The 24,750-nt window shown below is 44.8% G+C and overlaps 2 protein-coding genes across 2 annotated transcripts; both read right to left on the bottom strand.

Moving 5' to 3' along the window:
- Positions 1-902: 902 nt before the first annotated feature.
- On the bottom strand, positions 903-5,751 carry irf3 (interferon regulatory factor 3). The gene is made up of 11 exons (XM_062442891.1): positions 5,585-5,751; positions 4,373-4,539; positions 4,049-4,220; positions 3,220-3,293; positions 3,044-3,104; positions 2,836-2,901; positions 2,468-2,713; positions 2,181-2,271; positions 1,689-1,978; positions 1,463-1,581; positions 903-1,040 (listed from the first exon to the last, which is right to left on the bottom strand). The coding sequence occupies exons 2-11, from the start codon at positions 4,535-4,537 to the stop codon at positions 927-929; spliced, it is 1,398 nt and encodes a 465-aa protein (XP_062298875.1). The 5' UTR covers positions 4,538-4,539; positions 5,585-5,751; the 3' UTR covers positions 903-926.
- A 1,045-nt stretch (positions 5,752-6,796) lies between these two features.
- On the bottom strand, positions 6,797-23,194 carry prr12a (proline rich 12a). Its single transcript, XM_062442889.1, has 15 exons — positions 21,955-23,194; positions 19,853-20,010; positions 19,283-19,444; positions 14,255-19,002; positions 13,556-13,783; positions 12,730-13,417; positions 11,969-12,501; positions 11,488-11,604; positions 11,133-11,266; positions 10,486-10,931; positions 10,180-10,299; positions 9,544-9,641; positions 9,053-9,184; positions 8,283-8,378; positions 6,797-8,165 (listed from the first exon to the last, which is right to left on the bottom strand). Exons 1-15 carry the CDS (start codon positions 22,035-22,037, stop codon positions 8,031-8,033), a joined length of 7,878 nt encoding a protein of 2,625 aa, XP_062298873.1. The 5' UTR covers positions 22,038-23,194; the 3' UTR covers positions 6,797-8,030.
- Positions 23,195-24,750: the final 1,556 nt, after the last annotated feature.

Raw genomic sequence — 24,750 nt, 5'->3', positions numbered from 1 at the left:
TTGCAGTGAAACAGATGGTAAAAGGGCTACATCTGATACTGTTACCCTTAAATAAAACAAGATGAATGAAACATCTGCACAGCATGTTTACTTAATTCTGAACAGTCAGTATGATGTGTTTTGGTACATAACTGGATTGGATTGTGTTCAAAAACTCTCTGTTACAAGACAGTAAAAATATTCAGATTGATTCCAGATGCTCTTCTCACATCTGTGCTGTTGAATCGACTACAACTTTATACTTTATACTGCAGCGTGATTGTTGAGTTCAAGGTTTTTCTGTTTGTTTGTGGTTTCAGGTATGTTTGCAGTATTCAGAATTTACATTTTGCCAAAGTGCTCTTTATGAAGCTGAAGGTGGACCTTTTTCTGATTGTTAATGTTATTATTTGTACATAAATCATTGCCACATTCATTCTGAAACATCTGCACAGTTACTTTTCATAAATAAGTGCATAAGATCATCAACAGGATGACTGCCAGCCTCTAGATCGAGCTGCACATTTAATGCCATTTCCATGCCAGTGCCAGATGTTTTTCTTTAAGGCAGGAAGAAGGCACTTATTTCCACACTAAGACATTTGTTTCAATGGCATGAAGTATAAGCTCTTTCTCTCTCATTCTCTTTTTTTGGTAACACAGTACCTTCAAATGTTAATTCTCAGAAACCAAAGTCTATGTCAGACAGATTAAATCTTTAGCTGCATTCAATGTGTGTATATGTGGTACAAGAAGCACCTTAAAAAATGCTTTTCTTTTTGTAGCGAAGAATCCAGCACCATTGCAATTTTTTCTATTATTAATGCTATAATTAACTGTTCTATTCAATAAGATATTAAATCAAAATATAAAATGTTCATTAAACATGTAAACATGCCGATTTCTGAGATTACAGCATCAACTTTCTTCAAGTGCAGCAAAGTGCATCAGCACATCTCCATCATCTCTTCAAGGGACATCTGTAGCTCTACAGACTGCAAAGAGGAGGAGCCGCCTTCGACAGCCATATTCTTCAATAACTCCATTGAAGTCAGGACCACCTGAGACCGAAAAAAAGCAGGAAACAGAAGTCATACACTGAATGACGAGAGCAAGACGGCTAACGTGAGTTTGGCAGAGGCTGTGAGATTTGAGACAGCTCAGGCGATGACTATTTGTATCAGCTTTTTTCAGGATTTACACATCTGTAGGGGCTCAACAGCAGATAAACCTGCTTTACCTGATTGATCAGCTGTCACCATCGGTATTCAGGCTTTGTTGCTTTGGTGCAATTAATCAATACTGAGGCAAAATTGACATAATCATAGTCCATGGTCATTGCTTTTCAAGTGCTGCTAACTTTGGCTCCCTTGAACGGGCAGTTTTGGGGGTTTGATCACTGCTTTGCCAAACTGAAATACAGCTTTAAGGTCGATTTGAGCACAACTCTGTCTGCGTTTTAATCATTTAAAAGCTCTCTCACCTCCACTGTGATGAGTTTCTTCTCCCAAGGCCTGTTGTCAGGGTCAGGCCACTTCTCCCCAAGGCAGAAGAACAGGGAGCAGGGAAAGCTCTCTTTCCCACCAGTGAACTCCATTATTCCTGCAGCAGAGACAACAGTCAATCACTATATCAAGCTAGCATAGCAGAAGTTGCACAATGTATTTATAGGTACGCTGACAAAAAAAGTTGTGATTCTATTCGCCCACCTCGCAAAAAGTCCTTGAACAGGTAGAGTGGTTGTGGCTGCAGTTTAGAAACCTCTTGTGGCCGTCCGCTCTGGTCAAACTTAGAGAAGCTCCAAAAAGCTTTGATCTCTCCCCGTCGCTGGCCGTAGACCACATGGCCAGACACCCCCACATCCAAACCATCACCCAGCTTCTCCAGGATGCGTTGGGTCAGGTTGGCTTGGGTTTTATCCAGCATGGCTCCAGGACTTGGCAGAGAGACCACAGATAGGCCTGACTGGTGGTCCAACATTGGCCCGTTGAGTTCAGGCCTAAAATGACAACATAACATAATTGCGTTAATTAATTTCAAGATAAATAGCAGGTTATGTAACTGTCAAAGTCACTGGGGACATTAAAGAAATCGTTTGACGTTTGGAAAAAACCCTTATTTGCAATCATGCCAAGAAGATTGGCGATATTACACAATGGATAAACATATTTCCTTTAATCAAAGCTTCATTTTAACGTTACCTGTAAACTAAGCGGACTCCAGCTTCATTCTCAACCAGCTGCTCCAACACCTTCACCCCTCTGTAAAACACACATACTCTGAACTGGGTCTCTGAGGATTCGGAAAGAGAAAACATGTAAGAGAAAGACTGTTCCTGTTATAAAAAAAACTTTTATGCACTCAAATCATTCATATTATGTTTAACGGCCTTATGAAAGATATTCAATTTGATTATTTCAGGAGGGATATCATTTTGTACGTATTTTTGTGTAAATTTTCATTTTTATTCTAACATATTTCAACTTACTGAAATGGTCTCTGTCATTGGCCTTGTTCATCGTATCTAGGAACTGCTCCACAAACTGCCCACCACAGGCCTCTCCCACAGCTCCCACCATTGGATGTGCTGGTTGCTCAGGCAACCCAGCTTCACTGACTGCACCCTCAAACGTTACTGGATACTGCTGTTGCCCAGGCAACGCACACGCACCAATCACAACCTGATTTTCCAGCTGCTGTTGCCCAGGAGGAGCCTTGAAGCCTGCCGTACCCTCTGTGGAAAAGTTAGATAAACTGAAAAAAGGTGTTTCTAGGAAAAGTACCTTGGATGCTGTCGTTTTCTGCTCATACTGCAGCACACAGGGAGGAAATGATAAGTAGTGCGGATAAGTCTACCTCTTTCAGGTTCAATGTTCAGTCCCTTTAGACACTCCTGGAGAATATCCTGGTTGATAGTGGAGTCTGCAAGCAAATATTCAAGTTTTAAGAATATGATTAACTATCAAATTCATGACCATTTCTAAGAATATTTAAGTGAATTTCTCTTCTAAGATTCAAAATTCATGACAGGAGGAAATAAATAACAAGAGAAGAGCTGCCGTACCTGAAAATACAGCTTCTTCTGGAAGGTAGAGACAGTCTTCTAAGCAGTGAATAGTCTGGCTCTAAGATGTCATAGATACACACCCAAAATGAGTTCATATGCAGGACATTATTATTCAGCACTAATCTGTTCTATCTGTGTTGCTACAAGTGAAACCCACAAACACAAACGCTTACTTCTTGTACAGGAAGGACAAAACCCTCAAACAAATCCGGCTCTTCTTGGTCCTGGGATCCAGCAGAAGAGTTTGCTTTGAGAGTGGAATTAAAGAGCTCAGTTAATATCAGCTCATACGATCTTTTCATCATGTATGCTGCTCTTTAATCTTATAAGCCCCTTTACCAAATGGTATTGACTTGACTTTCACATTTGCATATTAGCTTGGTAAATCTCAACCACGGAAAAATAAATCCAGACATCAGTGCAAAGAAGGTGGAGAATAATGTGATCGTCTAAAGCAGGTGAGGAATTGTTCGGCAGTCTGTGGTCATGCTGATAGAAAGCTGCTTTGTCAGTTCAAATCCAAACATAACTCAGTTTGCACTTGCTGTATTACTTGACTTTTGTATTAATCTCATTGGTAATAAATATATATTTCTTGATATATTCATGACTACATGGAGAACCAGTGGATTCCTGTGGTTTTGAGCAAAATAAACATTTAACACTACGACCCCCCTCCTGTGTGGGATTGTAGTTAAAACACATGAGCTGAATAATTTTGCATGAATAAAGCTGCAAGAACAAATGAAACATGTGCTCTGATTTTGCATTTTTTAGACATGCATTCTTGTGCCAGGTGCTGGCAAATACAAGCTACGACAACTGGATATTAATCTTAATTCTTGAAAAAGGTTACCCTGAACTGTCTGGTTCATCTTACAATAGTCCAAATAGTATGCATGATCTCAAGCATATTCACAATTTTAAACATTTTAAAAGAAGCCTTTTTTGATGTGCCTGTTACCTGTTATCCACTATAATTAAAGGCAGATCGGTGCTCACCTCCTGACCCTGGCTCCTCTGGCCAGCGGAACACTTTGTGTGGGTTTGCCGAGTCGTTCTTGTTATCAGTGAGCATTTTGAAGCCTTTGGCTCGGAGGGCGCTGCGGAAGTTCCTCTTCCAGACTGAGCAGTCTCCCTGAGCTGGGCCGTTGCCGCTGGCCTCTGCCCAGGCCTACAAGAAAGAAACAGGTTGAAGGCAGGAGTAATTATACTATGTGAATAGAAAGGTTTAATACATGGTGTACATCACAAGCATGTGGATCGAATCCTTTAAATTCTATTTCCTGATGTCTTTTCATTGTATGTTATTTATGATCAGTGCACCTTAAAGATGAGGATGTCGAAGCTGGAGGAGTCCTGTCTCAAAGCGTGTTTCCAGGGGATGCAGAACTCTGTGCACTCCTGGTTTGTCCAGCGGACACCAGGATACTTCTCGCCGTCAATCTGGGCCCGCAGCCATGGGATGAGCAGTGGTTTCGTATGAGACATTTCTACAGGAGCAAGAAAAACATGTCATGTCTCAGCATGAATCCCTGATCATGTCTCACTGGCTTGGCTTGTTGTTATATACTTCAGGGGTGTGAGCATGTTTACTGAATGACTCTCAGCTGATGTACGTAATGAAGTTCTGATGCAAATTAAGATTTGTTTTGTAACATTTGTTATTTATTTAATCTCAAACTTAAGTGCCTGTTAAAATTGACATTTAAGTTTTTAATAAAATATTTTAGTAGAAATCACAAGATTACCAGCACTCAATGCAACAGCAAAAAACAAACAAACAGAAAAGCTGTTACATCACACAGCACTGAGCCATGGTGGTTATCTATTCACCAATTTATTACAAATTTCAGGTTCACCTTAAAAGTGACATTTTGCCTGTAGATGGCGCTATTTTGTCATTTTTCAAGCAAAATTGGTAATCAATCAATACCAATCAAGTAAATAAAAAGCAATTTAAATTTCACTAAAATATTATGTCATTTATATTTAGCTTTGAATGAGGGGTGATCTCTATAGGCTATCATTTTTCATTCCCCCTGATTGATCAAAGACAATTCAGCAACCCAGCAGAGTATCAACATCCTTATTCCAGCTGCACTCTCCTTTAACTGGGAACATCTGTCTGGCATGTAATCTGCAGTTTCTAAATTCCTAGAAAGAGGAAGCTGCCAATAGGAAGCCAGGTCTGATTCAGCCTCCTCAATAACTCAATATCACAAGGTAAAACCACTCAAAATGGGACTGAGAGGTGCTGTAAATAGTAGCTACAAATATGCTGAAGCAGAGCACTGTGCATTGGTTGAATGGATTGTCACCATTTCATTGTGCAGCATTGTTGCATGCAGGCTTCAAAGCTGCACATAGTGAAAATACTGGAGTGATACTACATTTAAACACAGTATTTAATAGTAACTATCTACCTCTGTCCATATATAATGTATTAAAACATTCCCATGGCCTATGTGACAGTGCCCTACATGTTCATACACATAACATTTGCCAGTCATCTTGTATAAAAAGTGACAGTCCTACCTGCAGTGTCACGTTGCACTGGCCGGCTGTGTGTTGTGTTCAAGCGCTGTCCGTTCCAGGCTCAGAATTCAGAAATATTATTCAGGATAATAATATCAGCTGAACGAGCTGAAACCCGGTTCCCCACTGCTTTATATACCGAGGAGGGTGCTTTCTTAATAGCAGAGGCTTTCTCTGGAAACTCCGATCCTCAGTTTCGTTTTCCAAATGTGACGTCAGCAGAGTTTCAGACCAGCTGGGCCCGCTAGGGGGGGTCACACACACACACACACACACACACACACACACACACACACACACACACACACACACACACACACACACACACACACACACACACACACGCTTTTATAGACTTGTGAGGACCCTTATTAGCATCAGTAATGACAAGATAATAAATTAAAGAAGTAACATTAAATTCTGCAGTGCGACTGAAGATTCATCTTAAGAGATTTCTGACACGGTATATGTTGGTTCGCATAGAAGACACTGCTTTATTTTAAGATGACTCAAAAGCTGGGAGCCAGCTACCGTCATTGCTATAAATCCGAAATTAATCATAACCTTGAATGATATGTTCACAGTTTTTCCAAGTCTGTCCTAAAACAATAGTCAGGTTTTTATTGCTGTAATTATTCCTCTTGTTCATACTGACCATTAATAGATCCCTGCATAATGTGCTTACAGTGTAAGTGATGGGAGCCAAAATCCACAAGCCTCCTTCTGTTCAAAAAAATGTAATTAGAAGTTTATTTGAAGCTTATATGAGGCTGCAGCTGCCCAGATTAGTCAAATGAAGTCAATGTCTTTCAGAGTTTAGTCTTTATGGTGCCAGATTTCCTCTTTTTAAGACCCTTTCACTGCAGCTGAACAGGAAAACACTGTCGACACACAAAATCATTTTTTACTAAAAAAGACTGTTTGATCTGCTGAAGCTTCACTTTTAAAGCCAAAATGTCCTCACAAAGATGAATGTGTAAAAGCTCCTGCACAACACACACATTACATACTTAAATTAATTTCCTGGAGACATACCCTAACCTTAACCTAAAGCACTGACCCAATAATCAGCTTCTTGCCCTATCAGGGACACAGCTTTTGTCCCCAATTAACTGGTTCTGCGTATAAAATTTGTCCCCAAAAGTAGCCTATGACAGACCACACATACATACACACACAGTAGGGAAATGAAACAATTTGTTCTTTGCAGATTTTATTTGTTTCTCAAATACAGGAGTTAATGTACAGAAGGACAAAGAATTTCATCAAGAACTGTACAATATTTACACGCCTTTTTTTCCTTTTTTATGGAAAATTAGATTGTTTTCAAAATAAGTCAATAGTATGCACAGACATCAAAATGATAAAAATGAAATGACTATTTCCTCTTTAAATATTACTTATTTATACTCCTTCTTCCCACATGGGAAACGGATAGTTTACTTCTTTTTCTTTGCACCTGCATGACTGATGATTGAACTGAAGCACAACAATGTAAAGTTTCAGATAGATTTTCCCATTCTCTTCTTTTTTCCCCATTTTCTTCTGTTTTTTATTTTACACCCACTGTATTTGATACAATATTTCTGTCTCAGCGTCTGCTCTTTTTTGTATAGAGGGGGGGGGGAAGACGACTCGGATATGTGGGTTACGATTGTATACTGAACCTGTGGAAAATAAAAAGGTATTTAAAATGTTAGGGCAGCAACAGCGCTTGTGAGAGTTTAAGTTAAAAACCTCCTCATATAAATAATAAAAATGTGTTTATATATTATCACAGAGCGGACTGGTGCTGCCCTTCACATAGCACAGGATGAGACAGAGAGAGAGCGTTTATTAACACATTTCATGTTTCTGTCCGTGGACGAGTCCATGTTCACACTGCTCACGGCACACTCTACACGCAGTTTAAAAAGCATTCTCACCCCCTTCCATTCTTTTCAAAAGCCAACAGCTGATGTTAGTCTTTTCAAAAAAATAATTTATGTAAAAACTAAGCAGTAATAGTTTCTCTTTGAACTATTGTCTCAATGACACACAGTTAACAAGATGTTAGTGGCTCCTCCATTGACTTGGCGTTACAGCTCCTCCTCTTTGTCCTTTCCACCTCGCGTCTCTTCCTTTTCACCAACGGTCAATTCCATCTTGACTCACTGTGACCCCTGATCTGGATGGGGTTCCCCCCCATTCTCACAAAAGTAAGACATTTCTTTAGTCATTGATCAACAACAAGAAAAACACCAGAGGCCAGTGTCTGAGGTCACATGAACAGACCCCTTTTGTGTTCGTCAAGGGCCTTGAAAATTCATCCTCAGATCTCAGAGATTTGAAGAGGGTTGGGGGCGGGGGGCTGTACAGTGGGATCCATCTCTTTCAGTTTTTTGTTTTTTCTTTGTCTTTTTAATCCTCTTGCGTTAAAATAATTCCCTTCCTCTCTGTGGTCGACTCAGGCTTTGGTGCTGAGCGTGAGCAGCTCGATGAAGGAGCTGAAGAGGGTGTCCAGCCAGCTCTGGTTGGCCATGCACTGCTGCACCACTTCCTCTTGGCCCGGGTCCTCAGCTGCCTGTTCAATGGTGTTGGTCTAGAAAAACGGGACAGAAACACACAGACTGTGACGCCGAGACTCAAATCTGGGGTTCTGGGAAGCCATTTGTCCTTCATCAGTTTGAGGAAAATACATTGAAATGTGAAAGCTTACCTCTTTCTTGCACTGTAAGAAGGTGTGGTATTTATAGTGATGCAGGGAGTGGTACAGACTGTAGATCCGATATGACTCGCCTGACAGTTTAAGGTCCTAAAATGAAGAAATCAGATGAAGATTTGGTCAAATTTTACCAACTTAATGGATCAGAAAAATCCTTAAAACACCGTAGATACTAATCTGAAAGTTATGTGGAAGAAAGAGTGAAAGTGGAGTTTTGGAAACTGGCAGCAGGTGTTACAGAGGAAGCTGGGGTTGTTTTACCCATTTCAGCCCCAGTGATCCATCTGTTATTGGCCTTTAACTGTTTTTAGCTTTTTACAGCAACAGTTAATTTTGTTGTTTCACTATGTTTTCTCCTAATGTTGCAAACTGGAACAGCTTGTACTCATTTTTTTGGTTTGTTCGATACTTCATTTTTCTTACACAGAAACCACAAAGGATCACCTGGTCATATGCTAAAAATATACTATATAGGGTCATGTTAATGTATAAATATTTAATAACTGAGTAAATAAAATTTAAATAGGGAATTAGTGTAGCATTTTTAAATTACAATTTTAAATAATTTTATTGATCAACTATAAAAAGGACTCTAATCTAATCTTTGTGAGGACACTCATTGACATAATTTCATTCCTTACCCCCTTATCATCACGACTAAATGCCTAAACCCAACCCTGAACGTAAACTAAAGCTAAACCCTATTTTAAGCCTAACTGTGAAGCCAAGTCTTAACCCTCAAACTGCCCCGTTGAAAGTCCTACCTGTGGTTTAGGCAGGGTCTTCTTGACTCTATTGAGGGTCTTGCGGTTATAAGCGTCGCCGCTCAGCCGCACCCTCACCACTCCTGAATCCAGGGGGTCTACAATGATCTGTGGGTAGGCATGCAGGACCTCCTGTTGAGGACAAGGCAGAAAAAAAAGAGGGAATGAGTCAGAAACACACTCAGACAAAAAGAGCTGCATAAGCTTTATCAAACCAAAACTCAAAATCCCAAATATATCAAACAAGTAATGACATTAAATTAAAAAAAACAATTTAAAAAAAAGTGCCAAACAATACATTTTAGAAGCTGGAATGAGTGAGTGCTTGCCAATGGAATAGTTTAGGATAGTTTTTAAATGGAGCACCATTTTAGTTTATAGTTCAAATTAAAACGAAGGAAATAAAAATTGAAAAGAAAGTCAAGGATGTTATTGAAGTCCTGAAGGAGAGAGACAGAAAGAGAGAAGCTGCTACATTCAGAGCACATTACCTGGTGCGGAGAGCTCATACCAACTCTCCTCAACAACTTCCTCTTCTGTTCGCTGAGGATGCTGTCAATCTTCCTCATGGGAGGGAGGTACAGCTCATCTGGGGGCCAATAAAGGAAGTTACATTAGTCATCATAAATGTACCTGTCAATCATTTTAATACCAAGGGCAGATTCAAAGCAGCTCTTTCTGGCTGTGGATCTGTCGGCATTCCTGGGGTTTCCCTTCAACCTGCCACACCTTGTTTATCTTGTTTTAAACAATTTAAAGATAAATCTAAATGTGCAGCTACAGAATATTCTAACAAAAGCACCTGGCATCACAAGGGTCCAGCTGGATGGCTTGACCTGAAATTTGGCAATTTGTCAGTGGTGGTGATGTTCAACCTGCCCAAACTGTGTAAGAATTTTTGAAAAAGCATCAAAATTCCTCAATCCGAATTGAATGAGGACATTTTTAAGCTGTAGAAAACAAGCTGCCAGACAGGCAGGCGGGTCTGGTTAGGTCAGAGATTTGTTCTCACTTTATACAGGCTTGCATCTGAACTTCTCATTATATTTCCAGTCAGTAGACTTTTTCAAGGAAGCTCAAATTGCAAATCTGCTGAGGAGGCAGTGTGAGCTGTGTGCACTTCTCACCGTCTGTGTCCTCCAGGGCTTGGATCATGTCGGGGTCAAGGGCCGTGCTCACCAGCATCTCCACGTAGCTCCTGAACATCTCCCTCATGACACGGTTGTTCACTCCACCTTTCACTGGCACTGAGTGGATTAAAATCAGAGTTGAAAACCTTCCAAAAAAAACTTTCTTACTATTATTCATTGCATTAATAACAAAACAGCTTTGTTATTATGGCGTAGTGAAATGAGCTACATCCACTCAAAAGATATAATCAGCTTCAATTCAAATGGGATAATTAACTTTTTAATGGAAAAATGGTGTCTCACTTTCATTCTCACTGGCTGCTTCCTCCGATGAGTCTGAATCAGATGATGAAGGCACTTCCTTCAGCCACTTCTTCCTTTTCTTGGGCGGCGGCTCTGCCTTCACTTTTGCCGGCTTTGACTTGGGAGGGCGCTCCGGCTTTTCCTTCTCCTTCCTCTCCACCGCTTTCCTCTCCTCCCTAGCCCTCCCCCGTTCTGCTGCGGCAGCGCGTTTCTCCACTTTCTCCTGTGGTGGCTGCACTCGCTTCTCCTTCTCCGGCTCCCTGTCTTTCTCCTTGGCTTTGGGCACGACAGCTGGCGCCTCCTCCTTCTTGCGTGTTTCTTTTGTCGTTCTCGTTTTCTCCCGCTGTTCGCGCTGGATGGGTGGAGACACTCTCTCCTCTTTTTCCACGGCTTTTGGCGGCACCTGGGTAGCAGGAGGGGAAGCCATCCTGGGGAGGGATTGACGTCTGTTGCACATGAGGTGGACACAACTGACTTTAACAGAATGTAAATACTACAAAAAAACAACAACTTATAAAACAGCCCTTAAAAAGACACTAAAGGGACCTGCTTCAAACAGCCCCATCCATGGCCTGGTATTTCTCATCATGCAAGGTAATCTATCAAGTCTAAACAACAGTACTTTTTGGGGTGTCAAGTAATGGTACCTGAGAGCAGGTGTGGCTCTGCGCCATGGTCGTCGAGAGCAGACCCTGACGTAGTCCTTCTTGTTGACATTCTCCAAAAACTTGACGTAGATTCGCTGGTAACGCCTCTTGGCATCTCCGAAGTAGCCAAGATACTGAGCAAGAAACCGATTAAATGAAATTTGTTAAATTATTTAATTATTGTTGACTTTATGAGAAATGACACATGTATGAATACATTTGTCTGTATTCATGCACATATATTACAGTACAAATTACTGTATCTTTATGACATGCTATACTGTGAAAAGTGTACAAATCAATATGAGTGTTTGCCGTTGTGGTTAAGACGACTGAGGCTTTGAGGTGAACTCACATTACTTGTGGCGCAGAACTGTCTCTGCCCATCTTTGATCTCTGGGCTGAACTTCTGCAGCAGGGCTTTCTGCACCCTCCAGATGGGTGGAGGCTCACGGCCCGTCTGCAGGGCCAGCTGTGCCCGAACACAGAAGACACAGGGAAATATAAATGTGTGTCAGTACCTCTGCAGCTACTGAAGAATTCAAATATCAATACATTTTACTCATTTGTGGTACTCATTTGAATTTAGATGACATTTTTGGCCTGTAACGACACCAACTGTGGCATTACTCAAAACTCCTCTGTTGATTTTCTTCCAGCATGTTCAATAAAAATTCTCATTCTCAAATCCACAAGTTATTCAGTATGTACATAAGTAGACATTATTTGAGATATTATACTTATTTTTTGGTCTCATGGTTCTCTTTGTGGTCCTTTAACAGTCAAACACACACACACACACACACACACATTTCTGCACATTCACGCACAAATACCTTGAGAGTTCGAATGTCTTCCACCCGCACCACAAACTCGTCCCTCTCCCTGAAGATGCCCTCCCCGCCGCTCTCGCTCTCGTCCTCCTCGCTCTCTCCGACGATGGCTGCATCTTCTTGCTTCTGAGCCAAGTGCAGGGAGGTGATCTTGGGAGGTGGGAGCTCTTCAGGAGAGGCGGGGGACTCCGGAGATGGCATGGGAGACTCTTCCTTCTGAGCTGAAGATGGGGGAGGAGGGGAGGTCGCCGTGGTCGCAGGTGGAGGAGGAGGAGGGGGAGGAGAAGGAGGAGGAGGAGTGGTGGCAGCAGGTGGGGGGAGAGTAGTGGACGGGGGAGGTGACGGAGACAGGGACGTGGGGGCGATGGGGCTTGGAGGCTGGGAATTCTCCAGTTGTTCCTCTGGTTGAGGAAGGGGTGAGGGGAGCGAGAGGGGAGGGAGGGGGGAATGAGAGGGAGAGGAAGATGAGGCGGGAGACGGAGGGGCGGATGGAGGCTCGGGGGTTTCTGGCGCCGGTGGAATCTCAGGGAGGGACACTGGAAGGAAAGAGATTAAGATTCAGGTCAATTTTACAGATCAACGTAGCACTATATTAATACAGCCGCAAGAATTTAATCTAATTATTTTTTAACAAATACATAATGAGATGTTGTATCAGACTAAAATACAGCAATAGCTCAGCAGGAGTGGAACAATTTCTTAATTTTCTCAAGCTCAGCTGCAGAAAATCAATGATGGTATGATAAATACAAAACCAGCCTCACTTTCAAGCTTAGGAGCCCCCATAGTTTCCAGCTGTGGTTCTCTCTCCTCCATCATATCGCTCTCTTCATCCTCTCCTGTGCTCCTCTCCTCCTCATTCTCCTCCTCCTTGTTCTCATCCATGTCTCCATCTTCCGGCTGGAGCACGTCAGGTTCGTTGGACTGGGGTTGGGCGTGGGGTGTATGCATGGCGGGCTGAGGGCTAAGCGTTGGGGGCTGCAGTGTGGGTGTAAGAGGAGACTGCGACTGCTGAGGCTGGGGAGGAGGAGGAGGAGGTAGCGGGGTCTGGATGTTAGACGTTAGCTGAGGTGTGTCATACAGAGCAGAAATGGCTGAGGAGATGCTCTTCTGGAGGTCCTGGTTCTTTCCGACCGAGTCCTCTTCATCGGAGGAGAATGACGGCAAGGTCTCCAAGTTCCTCTTCAGCTCATCCTCCACGCGCTTGGGGCTGGGGCAGTTGCCCAGAGCAAGACCCCCGTTTCCTTCGCCGTCCCCGAATGGAGGTGGTGGCGGTGGAGGAGGCGCAGGAGATAATGGGCGGAGACCCCCGGATTTACAGGGTGAGGTTTCACCGTTGTCATGTTCCATTCCTGGTGAGATGTCCAAGCCCGGAGGTCTCTTCCCCGTCTTCAGGAAGTCCAAGAATGAAGCAACGAAGCCAGCCTTGGACTCAGAATCCTTCTCATCACCCTAAAGGAACACAGAGACTTTTAATCAGTTCAAATACCACAATTAAAGTAGCGAACTCTGACAATAAAACAAGTTTGAATGAAAATTGTTTATTTTCTCCATGTAACACAGAAAGGAATATAATCCTCTAGCTCTTACCCTCTCCTCCAGCCCCTCTTCATCCACTCCTTCACTCATCATCTGGCTTTTATGTTTGTTCTTGTCCTGACTCCTGTTGCTTTCAGTGCTGCATGGAGGTCCGGGGCTTAAACCAAGTGAGGGAGCTGAGCCCACTGAGCCGTCTGACAAAGCGGGGTCTGTGCCGGACAAAGAGTCCGTCCTCAGCAAGGCATCCGAGGAGGACAAGGTACCAATCGGTAACTTAATCTAAAAAGAAAATAAAGACAACAGTTAGATTTTAAGAATGGGAAATTCTTTTATTATTGGCATTTACTTAAGACAAGACAAAGTCAAATGCAACATACTATCTGAGTCTAACCCTAATTGCCTAAATATTAAAAAATAAAGAGTAAGGGAGAGAGATCTGCAAGTATGGAGACTACTTAATATGATCACATGTAGTACGAGTCAAAATTTTGGATACACTTTCTCGTTCAAAAGGAATTGGTAAGTGTGTCTAAACCTTTCAGCACACAAACCGCAGGTATTTCTGGCCTCTCCTTTCAACCACACAAGATCTTCACTCATTTAAAGATGGGGTCCATTTGTGAACCACATCCACACATTTTAGTTTTTTCAGATTATACCCCTGAAATGTTCCTATTGATTTGGGTTGCACGTGTTTAAAGTTAAAATTGCCTTTTGACTTTGACTTTTTCCAGACAGAATACCACTGACCTTCAGAGGTGGAATCGGCTCATGTTGTTGCTGTTGGGGCTGGTGTTGAAGCTGCTGTGGCTGCTGCTGCTGGAGGTGATGGTGCTGCATCTGCTCCTGCTCTTTCCCGCTCATTTCCATGTACATATCCTCCCTCCTCCCTCCTCTACCTCTGCTTCCACGGCCCCTGCCCCTACCTCGCCCCTCCACATTGAATCCCCCTCCCCCTCCTCCTACTGTTCCACCCATCTCCCCCATCATCCCTCTTGGGGTGTAGGGCTCAGGCATAGGGCGGATGCGAGGCCTGCCTCTAGGCCTGGGCGGACCTTCTCTCTTGGGCCGGGTGGGCTTTCGGCCCCTCTTCTTGGGGCCTTCCTGAGGCATAAGAGAGTGTGAACCCATAGATGAGTAGCCAGAGGAGTGGTAGAAGTCAATGTCACCCATTAGAGGGCTGAGAGACCCACTTCCCCCTCCTCCCTTTCTGCAGCTGGACACCAAGTCTGGCAGAAGGTCTGGGAGCCTCCGGCTGTTCAACCGGATGTCAGCTGGCTGGTCGGCTTTATCCTCATCGTCTTCAAACTCGTATTCTTGAGCGTAACTTTTCTTAGGCAGTGTGTTGGGGTCCCGGCGCTCCTTTAACAGGTGGAAAGAACTGGACTTGAGGAGCTTCTTGGGACGAGATGAACAGAAAATGGGAGACTGGAGGCCTCCAGAACCCGCTCCCGCGCTAGTTCCTCCAGGCCCAGAGGCCATTTTAGCTCCGGAGTTGTTAGGACCAGCATTATTGGCGCCCATACCCATAGCTGGGGCCTGGGACTGAATCAAACCAAGCTGTTCAGTGTTGACCGTGGAAGGCAGCTCATGGGTTTTAAGGGAGTCTAGGTCCAGGGTCATGGTGTTGTTGCTGGGTTCTTCCAGGCCATGACAGTACTGCTCATAACCCTGATCTCCACCATGGTGACCCATTATGTCATAGCTAGCTCCACTACTTCCCCCTGCTCCACCTCCACTCTGTCCACCTTTCATGGAATCCATTCCCTCTTGCCCAGTGTGGCTTTCATTCATCTCCTCCTGCCCCGGTCCTCCACCACCGGCACAGCTTGACTTGTAGTCATCTGCACAAAACATGTCTTCCATTCCCGGAAAAAAGGAGCGGTCCTCATCCTGAAGGAGGGAGTCAGGGAAGCAGATGGACGTTAGGGGCACAAAGCGGTTACTTTGTTGATTCTGGTCTGCTTTCTCCACCGGGCTGACTGTGTCAAACTGGTGCTGATCTGAGCGCTGCTGGTCCAGCTGGCTCTGCTGAGGGGTGAGCTGGGATGAGAGCGGCTGCTGAGGGTCCGACTGAGACTGCGCGTGGCCTGAGGCAGAGGGTGGGGGTATGTGGTGAGGGTGGTGAGAATGAGTTTGTTGGTGTTGAGAGCTGGGGTGCTGCTGCTGCGGGTGGTGCTGCGAAAGGTGGTGCATGTGAGAAGGGGTGGACAGGCCGATGTCCGGCTCGGAGAGGAAGGAGTGTAGCTCGGAGGCCGAGTGTTGCTGCGAGTGGTGGCTTTGCTGCGGCTGATGGTGGGATGGGTGCTGCCTCTGCTGCTGCTCCTGCTGTCTGAGGCGCTCGCTGTTACCTCCGCTCCTTCCCCCGCTACCTCCTCCACCGCGTCTGTCCTCTGCGACGGCCACGTCTGTGCTGGAGGTCTGAGAAAGAGAGCGCTCCAGCATGTCCAAAGAAGAGACCACTGAGCTTTGTTTAACCTGGCTTTGCTCGTGCGGATGTGTAGGGGGCCCGTGGTTGTAATGAGCTGCTGCCACCTCCAAAGCCTGGGACTGGAGTTGGAGCTGGAGCTGGGTAGTTTGGGACTGAGACTGAGGCTGATGTTTACTTGAGGCGAGTCTCCCGCCAGCACCTTCCATTACGGCTTGCTGTTGGCTGATGGAGTGCTGCTGCTGTTGGGGATGAGAGTCCATTTTATGGTGCTGTTGATGTTGTGAATGGGAATCAATTTTGTGGTGCTGCTGATGTTGATGGGTGTCCATCTTCTGGTGCTGTTGGTGCTGAGGGAGGGAGTCCATTTTTGGGTGCTGCTGATGCGGTTGGTGTTGCCGATGAGAGTCCATCTTGTGGTGCTGCTGTTGATGCTGTGGGTGAGAGTCCATCTTGTGGTGCTGCTGATGAGGCTCCAGCTTGTTGCGGGTTGTATGGGACAGCACTGACTGGAGCAGGTGTGGCGGCTGGCGGGACTGATCGGTGGGGGAGTCCATGAGGGAGCCGGAAGCTTGAGACTGGGAATGCTGTTGCTGGATCTCCGGTGTTTTCCGAGCGTAAGGGATTTCTGCGCGGTCCTGTGGCTTCTTTTGGAGTTCCATTTGGGTGCGGGACGGTATCTGCGAGTGTGAGGACACGTGCTGACTGTGTGACGAGTGTTGGGGAGCGAGGGAGTGTTGTGTGTACGGGTCGCCCCGCCCGTAGTGAACTACGGAGCCTAAGTTGTCATGGTGATGGAGATGGGAATGCACTTGCTCAGCACTGCCTCGCCCTCCACTGCTTCTACTGCTTCCAACAGACCTCTCGTTCCTTTGCTGCTGTTGTTGCTGTTGATGATGGTGTTGTTGTTGATGTTGTTGTTGTTGTTGCTGTTTCTTTAGTGACATCTCCAGCTGATTTTCCAGCCCTGGGATGGACCCTCCAGACCCTGCGTTACCCACTCCAGCAGAAGATGTGGCACTGTGGGTACGTATGACACTCTGAGGGTGGTACCTTTCCTCAGAGGACTTCCCCATGTCGTAGCTCAGCCCTTTGCCTGTATCTGTGGTTGGTGGCACCGACTGGGGCTGAGGCTGCGATTGTTGGGATGTCTGTTGTGACTGTTGAGGATGGTGATGAGCAGCCTGGGGACCGGGACTTGCTTGGGCTTGCAACAGGTGCTGGATCAAGAACTCGTCGTCATCATCTACTTCTTCTTGGGATCTCTGAGAGCCCACTCCTAGCATGGAGGTGTCAGCCTTTGTTTTGGAGGAGGTGGAATGGTAGGACTGAGGTTGGGAGCTCGGGCCTCTGGTGTCGGGGTAGCCCTGTGGGGAGGCGAGGAAGGTCGGGGAGAGAACTGACGAAATGTATTTATTCGAGCCAGCACCTCCTGGTGACTGTGTGGGGCAGGCAGGCACTGGGGAGTGCAACCCTGGACGGATAATGCCTGAGTTGCCTGAAGGGGAGGGGCTAGAATCTGGAATATGATAAGACCCTCCTCCACTCCCTCCTCCAACTCTCTCATTGGTCATACTATTTCCTGCTCCGCCTCCTGACCCAGAGTTTCCACTTCCTGTACCACTGCTGCTTCCTCCCCCTGACGCCCCACTACCTGATGAACCACTTGATCTTAAAAGGGCAGGGGAATGACCTGGGGCTCCGTAGCCTAGTGATGGGCTTCCAGCTCCACCCAGAGAGGATGGAAGTGATCCATAAGCTGAATCAGCTCCATATATATCAGTGGAGTATGACTGACTTCGCCCTCCTAAACTCCCATAGCCTTTCCCACCGGTGCCTGAGCTCAGGTCCTGGGCTTGTGGGGAACTGAAGCCTCCATAAGACTGAGCCAGGTGGGAGGTGGGGGGCTGATTGGGGGAATATGACTGGGCCTGCTGCTGGGGAGGGGTCTGACCAGTAAGAGCAGAGGTGGGGGTTTTCACTGGGGGCACAGGAGAACCGTAGCCTGAGAGGCAGGATTTGGGGAGAGACTGGGGGGCTGAGGTGGAGGTGGGAGGGGGCTGTTGCTGCTGAGGTGCCGGAGGAGGCGGAGCCGGCTGAGGGGGCGGCTGCTGCCTGGAAGGGGGGGCTGCAGTGGAGCTGGAGGTGGGGATCGAGTTGGAGGGATGAGCCCCAGAGGTGGCAGAAGAAGAGGAAGAGGAAGAGGAGGTAGAGGAAGCAGAAGGGGGCGTGTGAGGAGTTCTTGAGGATGATGCTGAACTGGCAGAAGAGTAGCCGCTGCTTGAGCTGCTTTTGGTACCTTTCCCAGCTGAAGAAGAAGAGGAGGAGGAGGATGAAGAATATGGAGGCTGAATAATTGGCCGATACTGCTCAGTGCGAGAGGCAGCCTTATGGTCAGATGAGGGGCTCTGGTCGCCCAGCGGGCTGCAAGAGAGGCCAGCATGTCTGTGGTGGGTGGCTATCTGCTGGTATCCCGCCCCTCCACAGCTGAGGTAGTGCTGGAGGGAGTGGGCAGCAGAGGACGAGAGTTGCGACTGGGCAGGCGTGGGGCGCTGATAGTGCTTGATGACGCTGTCCTGCCGAGGCACAGCCCGCTCCTGAGCAGAGTTGGACTGGGACTGTGACTGAGGCTGGGGCTGGGCTGAGGAGAAGACGGAGGCGTTGTATAGCTGGGAGGACTGGTCCTGAAGCTGTGACGACAGCAGGTTGAACTGGTGCGATTGCAGATGCCTGGCAGAGGACGCCTGGGCTGACGTGGCACCCGTGGGATCCTGGCTGCCCCTATAGGCAGCTGCAGCAGCACCCTGCGAGGACAGGAGTCTATCAAAACCCAGGCTAGACTGGGAAGGAGCCTTGATGTGTAGCAGGGGGTCGTGTGGGGAGAGCAGGCCGTTGGATGTGGGGCTAAACGTGGGGGTGTCCTGGAGGGAGAGGGAGCCGGTGGGGAAAGAGCGGCTGGAAAAGGATGCTGGGTGCTGATAGGCTGAGAGAGCTGAGGAGGAGGGGAAGGAGCCAGAACCAGGAAGGGCTCCAGAGATGAATAGTTCTGGAGGAGCAGGCGTGTGCATCGCTGTTAAGAAAAGGAGAAAAATGGAAAATTATTCAGTATCCAACAATCTATCAATTTAATGAACACAACAAAATAATCCTTTGCTATTATCCCCTCTTCTTATCTTTTTAGAGTAAGACTAAACACATGTACAGAAAATGCTTACATGAGATATGAAAATGCTCACAAAGTAATGCCTGCAGAATAATAATGCAGCCAAACATTGGCAGGTTGTTTAAATGTCATATTGACAGTAGGGCCTGAATGTCAACACATGAGGGAAGATCCAACAGAGCCCCACCTGTCTGCCAGGATGGCGTGCGGAACTGGGAGAGAAGGGAGGAGGCTGAAGGCGGAGGCTGGGGACCTCGGGACTCCAGGGCTGAGATCAGATTCATGACAGAGGCATCGGGGGCGGAGGGGCTGGCATGGTGCAGACCAGTGTCAAAGAGCCCCGACAGACCTTTAAGGAGGAGAGAAAAAACCATGAAAATTGATTAATTGATCAGGAGCATCAATATTAATAGCTACTTACACAGGTGTAAATGGAAATATAATAGATAATTAGTAAATATATTAATTAAAAGGATTTTTGAGTCTAGATTTGATTTCAAATATATGAAAGCTGATTTGCAGGGGTTACTGTCACAAATACTGAGAATATGAATCAGTGCCATTAGTTCCCAGAGTGAGAATGAATGCTATGACTACAGGCTTTTCTCCTTTAACATATAAGGCTTCAACCAAATTGAGTTATGCTGTGCACATTTTTCAATGACAATTCTCTACCAGAGCCTGCACGGACAGACACAATAATTCATTGCTGGGGCCCCTTATGGTGGTGACATGGAAGGTATGACATTTATCTCACCCAGACTCCGTCCAGCTGCTCCCCAAGCTCCGCCTTGGCCAGAGCTCCCTGGGTGGTGATTGGTGGCATAACCCTGCAGAGGGTGTGGGGTGGCGTAGGCTTGTCGGTGAAGGAGCTCAGACTCAGGGTGGGATGATCTGGAACTCCCATATACAAGACTAGGAAGGAAGGGGAGCGGGAGGATTGTGAAGTGTCATTAATTTCAGAGAACATTTACATAAACCTTGTCTGTCCCTTGAATATGACCCCTGAGAAAAGGCAGCCTTGGTTTCGGTCACTGGTATAATAAAACAAAATCTCATGTCATTTAATTGTTTTACAATTAAACATCCAAAGTCAACTCAAAGTTGTTCATCAGTTTAGTTTCTAGTTTTAACTTCAAGCAAATCAACAGTTGCATTCCTGTGAAAATCAAAATCACTCATTAGTCTAGTTCATATTTGATATAAGGTGGAAAGAAATCCTATAAATATCCAAATAAATTGTTGGTGACAGAATTACAAACTTCAGTATTATGCTTGAGTGTTACAGTGGATGCAAATTTATCAGACAAACAATTTCATGATCATGGCAAAATAATGGGATGGCTAATTTGCAATTATTACTATAATGAGTCCACGAGACAAAACCATAATTATATATTATTTATAATTTTACGACCTAAATAAGCTTCTTGTTCAAGGTTGAAGACGAGTCAGCTGCACAACTTTGCTTTCAAAAGCCAGCAGAAATGCGTGGCTGGCTGGCCAGATAACATGCTAGCATTTGTGCTGCTGGCTGGTAGCACCGCCTAGCAGCGATGCACAGCAGCTAAGGTAGAAATGCAGAGACTAGGCCCAAAGTGCAAAGTCGGTATTTTATGTGTAAATAAACCACAGGTGACCGATGTGCAGATTAAGGCCGAGTGGAAAATACATACATATAAAACTCGATTAACAGCAAAGACAAATTTATCTGCTGGCATTGATTATGTTGATGTAGCTAACAGCTGGATGGTGCAAGTCGACGCAAATGCATGCTAAGATGCATGCAAATAGCAGCATCTAACCAGGTTTCTTTAACTAAATATCACATCCCATAGGACCATAGTGGGTTTAGAGTATAACCGGACAGATATCTGTGGGTCAAATTACCTCAAATATGTGCAGCTAAATAAGAGGCAGTGATGCTTGCGTGCACAGGCCTCAACTGACTCCCATGCATTACAACGCTAGCTTGTAGGCTAACGTGAGGCTACAACACAGAGAGCTATTTGGTACAGACCAAGCAATTTACATCTTCTTCATCATCATCATCATCATCATCGTTGTCGTTGTCTTGTGAATTCACCCTGCCATTTTTAAAAAAAATTTAATTGTATTTATTTTAGACCAGCAGGAAATTGCAAGTTGGATGCGGTGGGGAAAATGGCAACATTTCATTATGCAAATGACTATGAACCATCCAAAAATCCACTACTAATTGTCTAGATAAAGCTGGAGCAAAATGCATCAGCAAACTTGATTATGTGTGTCATCTACTCCACTTAAAATGTTTTTATTTCCTTTATAATTTACAATGTATAATTAATAGGTTCCCTTGAATGCATCTTCCTGGTTAATGTATCAATGCTTCTTGTTGATGTCTGTCAGGGGGGCTGCTGTGAGGGGGTTTGCTGCGTCTGCACTCCTCACATGTCCTATCAAAAAATGTATCTATCAGGCTCTGTATGTCCAGGCCTGCATGCACACAGGGAACAATAATTCCTATGGATGCTCCAGACATACCCCCACCACCACCTCCTCCTCCCTCCTCCTCCTCCTCCTCCTCTACCACTCCGCCAGGTCTACCTAAAAACCCCACTGTCTGTCAATCACAATCAATTCATATCCTCAACCTTTCCTTTCTCTACCCCGCCCACCCCCACGACACGCACACTGCTCGATTCCTGCTTATAATATTATTACTATGCATCTGTTTGGATGACAATGCACTACACATAATGTAGTGCAAGGCATGCCACTATGTATGAAGCGAATGGCGACAATTTGTTTACATGGGGTCACACCGTGCCCTGCAAAGTACCAAGTGATGCATGCACATTGTCTGAATCCAATGCATACCTTGCTTTTGCCGATCTCTCGTAACTCCATCCTGCTCCAGCGCCCAAATCGCCAAATCCTGTTCCCGGGTAATTTCTATCCATTTATGTGGCGTACAATGGGTGCGATGGGGACGAAAGCAACAAGAAAGTCGCAGAGCAGATTACGGAAAAAAATCCAGTCTTTCCCGTGCTCGGTTTCAGGCTATTTTCCCCGGTTTCATAAGCAAGTCCTCAGGAGTGGAAAACAGCATATTGAAAGAGAAATGGAGGGGAGGAGGAGAAAGCTGGATGAAAAAAAGAGGGGGGTCTACGGGGTTATAATCCAACCACCTCCAAAAAAAGCCAGTCTTTCTCCTTTTCCTTCGTCTCTTACGTTTATCATTTCCACGAATGCAGATTTCCTCCAAAATCAGTGGCGGTCATGATGAAGATGCCGCGGGTTTGGCCGGTGATGGAGCGAAATGCTGATAAACATTTGATTTGAATGCGTCCTTTTTTTCCCCCGTCTCTCCTCCCCTTTCTTTAGGCTAGTTTTTGCTATGCTGCTAGCGCTAGAAAATATTGCAATCGACAGGCCACGTTGGTCGCAATCATTCCCCATAGACGGAGCAAAGAAATCCCCAATTTCAAAATCCTTTCTTTTTTTTCTCCTCTGTGTTTGCATGCAAATCGTTCCCACCCCCCTCCGGAGCAGAGCTGTAAAGGCTAGCAGCAGATGCTAGCTGTCAGCAACGACGCATCAAAATATAACAGGGCTTGCCTTTATTTCCACAAATGCTAACTTAGCTGCCCATTTTTCTGCTTTCTCCGGCCACTCGAGACAAAAAAAAGGTGACGACGGCTTTGCTCACACTGGAGCAAAATGCCAACCAGAGTACGAAAGGAAAAAACAAAAAAAACGAACGAGGAAGTATAAAGAAAGCAGGCCGCGTTTTAATATTTTTCACTCATTTTCCTCCGGAGACGCCATTTTTGAAGGCGGCTGGCCGCTGTCCGTCCTCCCTCTCTCTCCTCTCTCTCCCACCGCCGACACTCACTCCGTGTTTGCGGTGACCTCCATTCACCGGACCCTGACTCTTACCAGCCTGCCTTACAAGTCTTTCCACAATTTCATTTTATTGTTAGGCGTATTCTGTGCTTCTTTTTAACCCTACATTTTACAACAAGAGCAACAAAAAAAAAGTCAGCTGTCTATCTCGGTGGATGCGATTGGCTGAGACACATTGGAGTAAAATACATCCATCAGTAACCAGATTTAAGCAGGCCTCCAGCAACCACTTTGCACATCCAATTTGTGAGGCATGTTTGAGAGAATGTGATGTTTCCTGCATCCAATTAACATGCTTGGTTAATTAGATAAGCTGCAGTTTCACTATAATCAGTGGCCACTATGAGGGTTGTGTTTGCTGCTTTCGTGCATGCCAAATTCTTAAAATATACCAAAAGCTGCTTTAAAACTGAACACTGCTAATTTTATTATTAGGACAACCTGTCTGCCAGACCCAACATGCACTTGATTTGTGCGCCAGCAGATGGCACACTGGATTTTTATGGTCATTATAGAGGAGGAGAGAGAGGCAGTGCTTTGGTTTTGCACATATATCATATAATTGGTGATTGACACTAGCTCTGACAAATATTTATTTTTATTTTTTTGAGGGAAACTGCATCTGCCCTGACCATCATATCATTGTCTGCAATTACACAAAGCACCCAAGTTAATTGGTATTAGAGGGTAAGGTAATTTGCAAAAATGACACAGTAGGTGGACAAACAAACATTTAAATTAGTTAGTGACAGTGTAATGTAAATGTCATTCTTTTGTTTACAGTAAATGATAAAGCACACTAGAATTTGTCAAGAAATTCAGCATTGTGTAGGGCGTATAAGCATTTGTTGCCCTCTCCTGGCTAAACACTGTAACTAAAATATATTTTTAAAAATCAGCAATGACATTTTATCGATTTGAACTACCTTTAGACATCCTGTCAGTATTATGCAGCCTACCATTTCTATAACAAAAACACTGGATACATATTAGCTATACTTCCTTTATCATGATGGCTAAAATATTCAAAATGCTTGTTTTACTGTCTCTGGGTCAATTAGTTTCTTTGGCTTGTGTCATCATAAATAAGTCATGGGTGTGGATCTAAGAGATGCAGTGTTGTGTTTTGCTGATTCAGGCAAACTTAAATTAAATATACATTCAATCCATCCAAACCTTGGGTCACCTTTAGGTAACGTTTATCTAATCGCATGTCTTGCAAAATAACAGGGCTCTTCCTGAGACTGTCATCTTAAAAGATGTGATTAGTTGTAAATTAATTAGTATCTTACATACTCTCTACAATGAAATAATAAAACAGGACACATTCATTATCTTGTCCTGATCTGTAATTTCACTCTTTATGTGGCTGGTATTCTTGTCTTCTTCATGAATGTCCACAAGATTTACTTTCTTTAAATTAACTTGGAGATTTAAAAATAAACTACCAGAGGATGTTATTGTAAGTGCTCAGTTTTTCATATATATTGTGATGGGTAAAATCCATATTTGTAATGATTTTCTGTGGAAAAAATATTGATGCATCCAAAATTAGGTAAATGTTTCACATTATATGTAAGGAAAGAGGAGTGTCTTTTTATATAAAGTCCTGCAATTATGTGAATGCTAAAATATTTAAAGTGCAATATGTTTGGATAGATAGCAGTGCATTAATTTACACCTTTTTGCTTTTTAGTTAAACCTCAAAATGCTCAAACACAGCATGTCAGTGTGAATATGGTTGTAACAACACAATTAGGTCAGGAT

The sequence above is a fragment of the Scomber scombrus genome, chromosome 21 (assembly GCF_963691925.1).
Source record: "Scomber scombrus chromosome 21, fScoSco1.1, whole genome shotgun sequence".
NCBI classification, from domain to species: Eukaryota; Metazoa; Chordata; class Actinopteri; order Scombriformes; family Scombridae; genus Scomber; species Scomber scombrus.
This window is presented reverse-complemented; position numbering and strand designations above follow the sequence as displayed.

Excerpts from the sequence above, each read along its gene's own strand:
- prr12a (XM_062442889.1), bottom strand. The coding sequence starts at position 22,037 with ATGGATAGAAATTACCCGGGAACAGGATTTGGCGATTTGGGCGCTGGA. Across the intron at positions 19,003-19,282 it reads CACGCCATCCTGGCAGACAG|CGATGCACACGCCTGCTCCT; the intron begins GTGGGGCTCTGT and ends TTTTCTTAACAG. Across the intron at positions 11,267-11,487 it reads AGTTCTGCGCCACAAGTAAT|TATCTTGGCTACTTCGGAGA; the intron begins GTGAGTTCACCT and ends TTTCTTGCTCAG.
- irf3 (XM_062442891.1), bottom strand. The coding sequence starts at position 4,537 with ATGTCTCATACGAAACCACTGCTCATCCCATGGCTGCGGGCCCAGATT. Across the intron at positions 4,221-4,372 it reads TCGACATCCTCATCTTTAAG|GCCTGGGCAGAGGCCAGCGG; the intron begins GTGCACTGATCA and ends TCTTTCTTGTAG. Across the intron at positions 2,902-3,043 it reads AGAAGAAGCTGTATTTTCAG|ACTCCACTATCAACCAGGAT; the intron begins GTACGGCAGCTC and ends ATTTGCTTGCAG.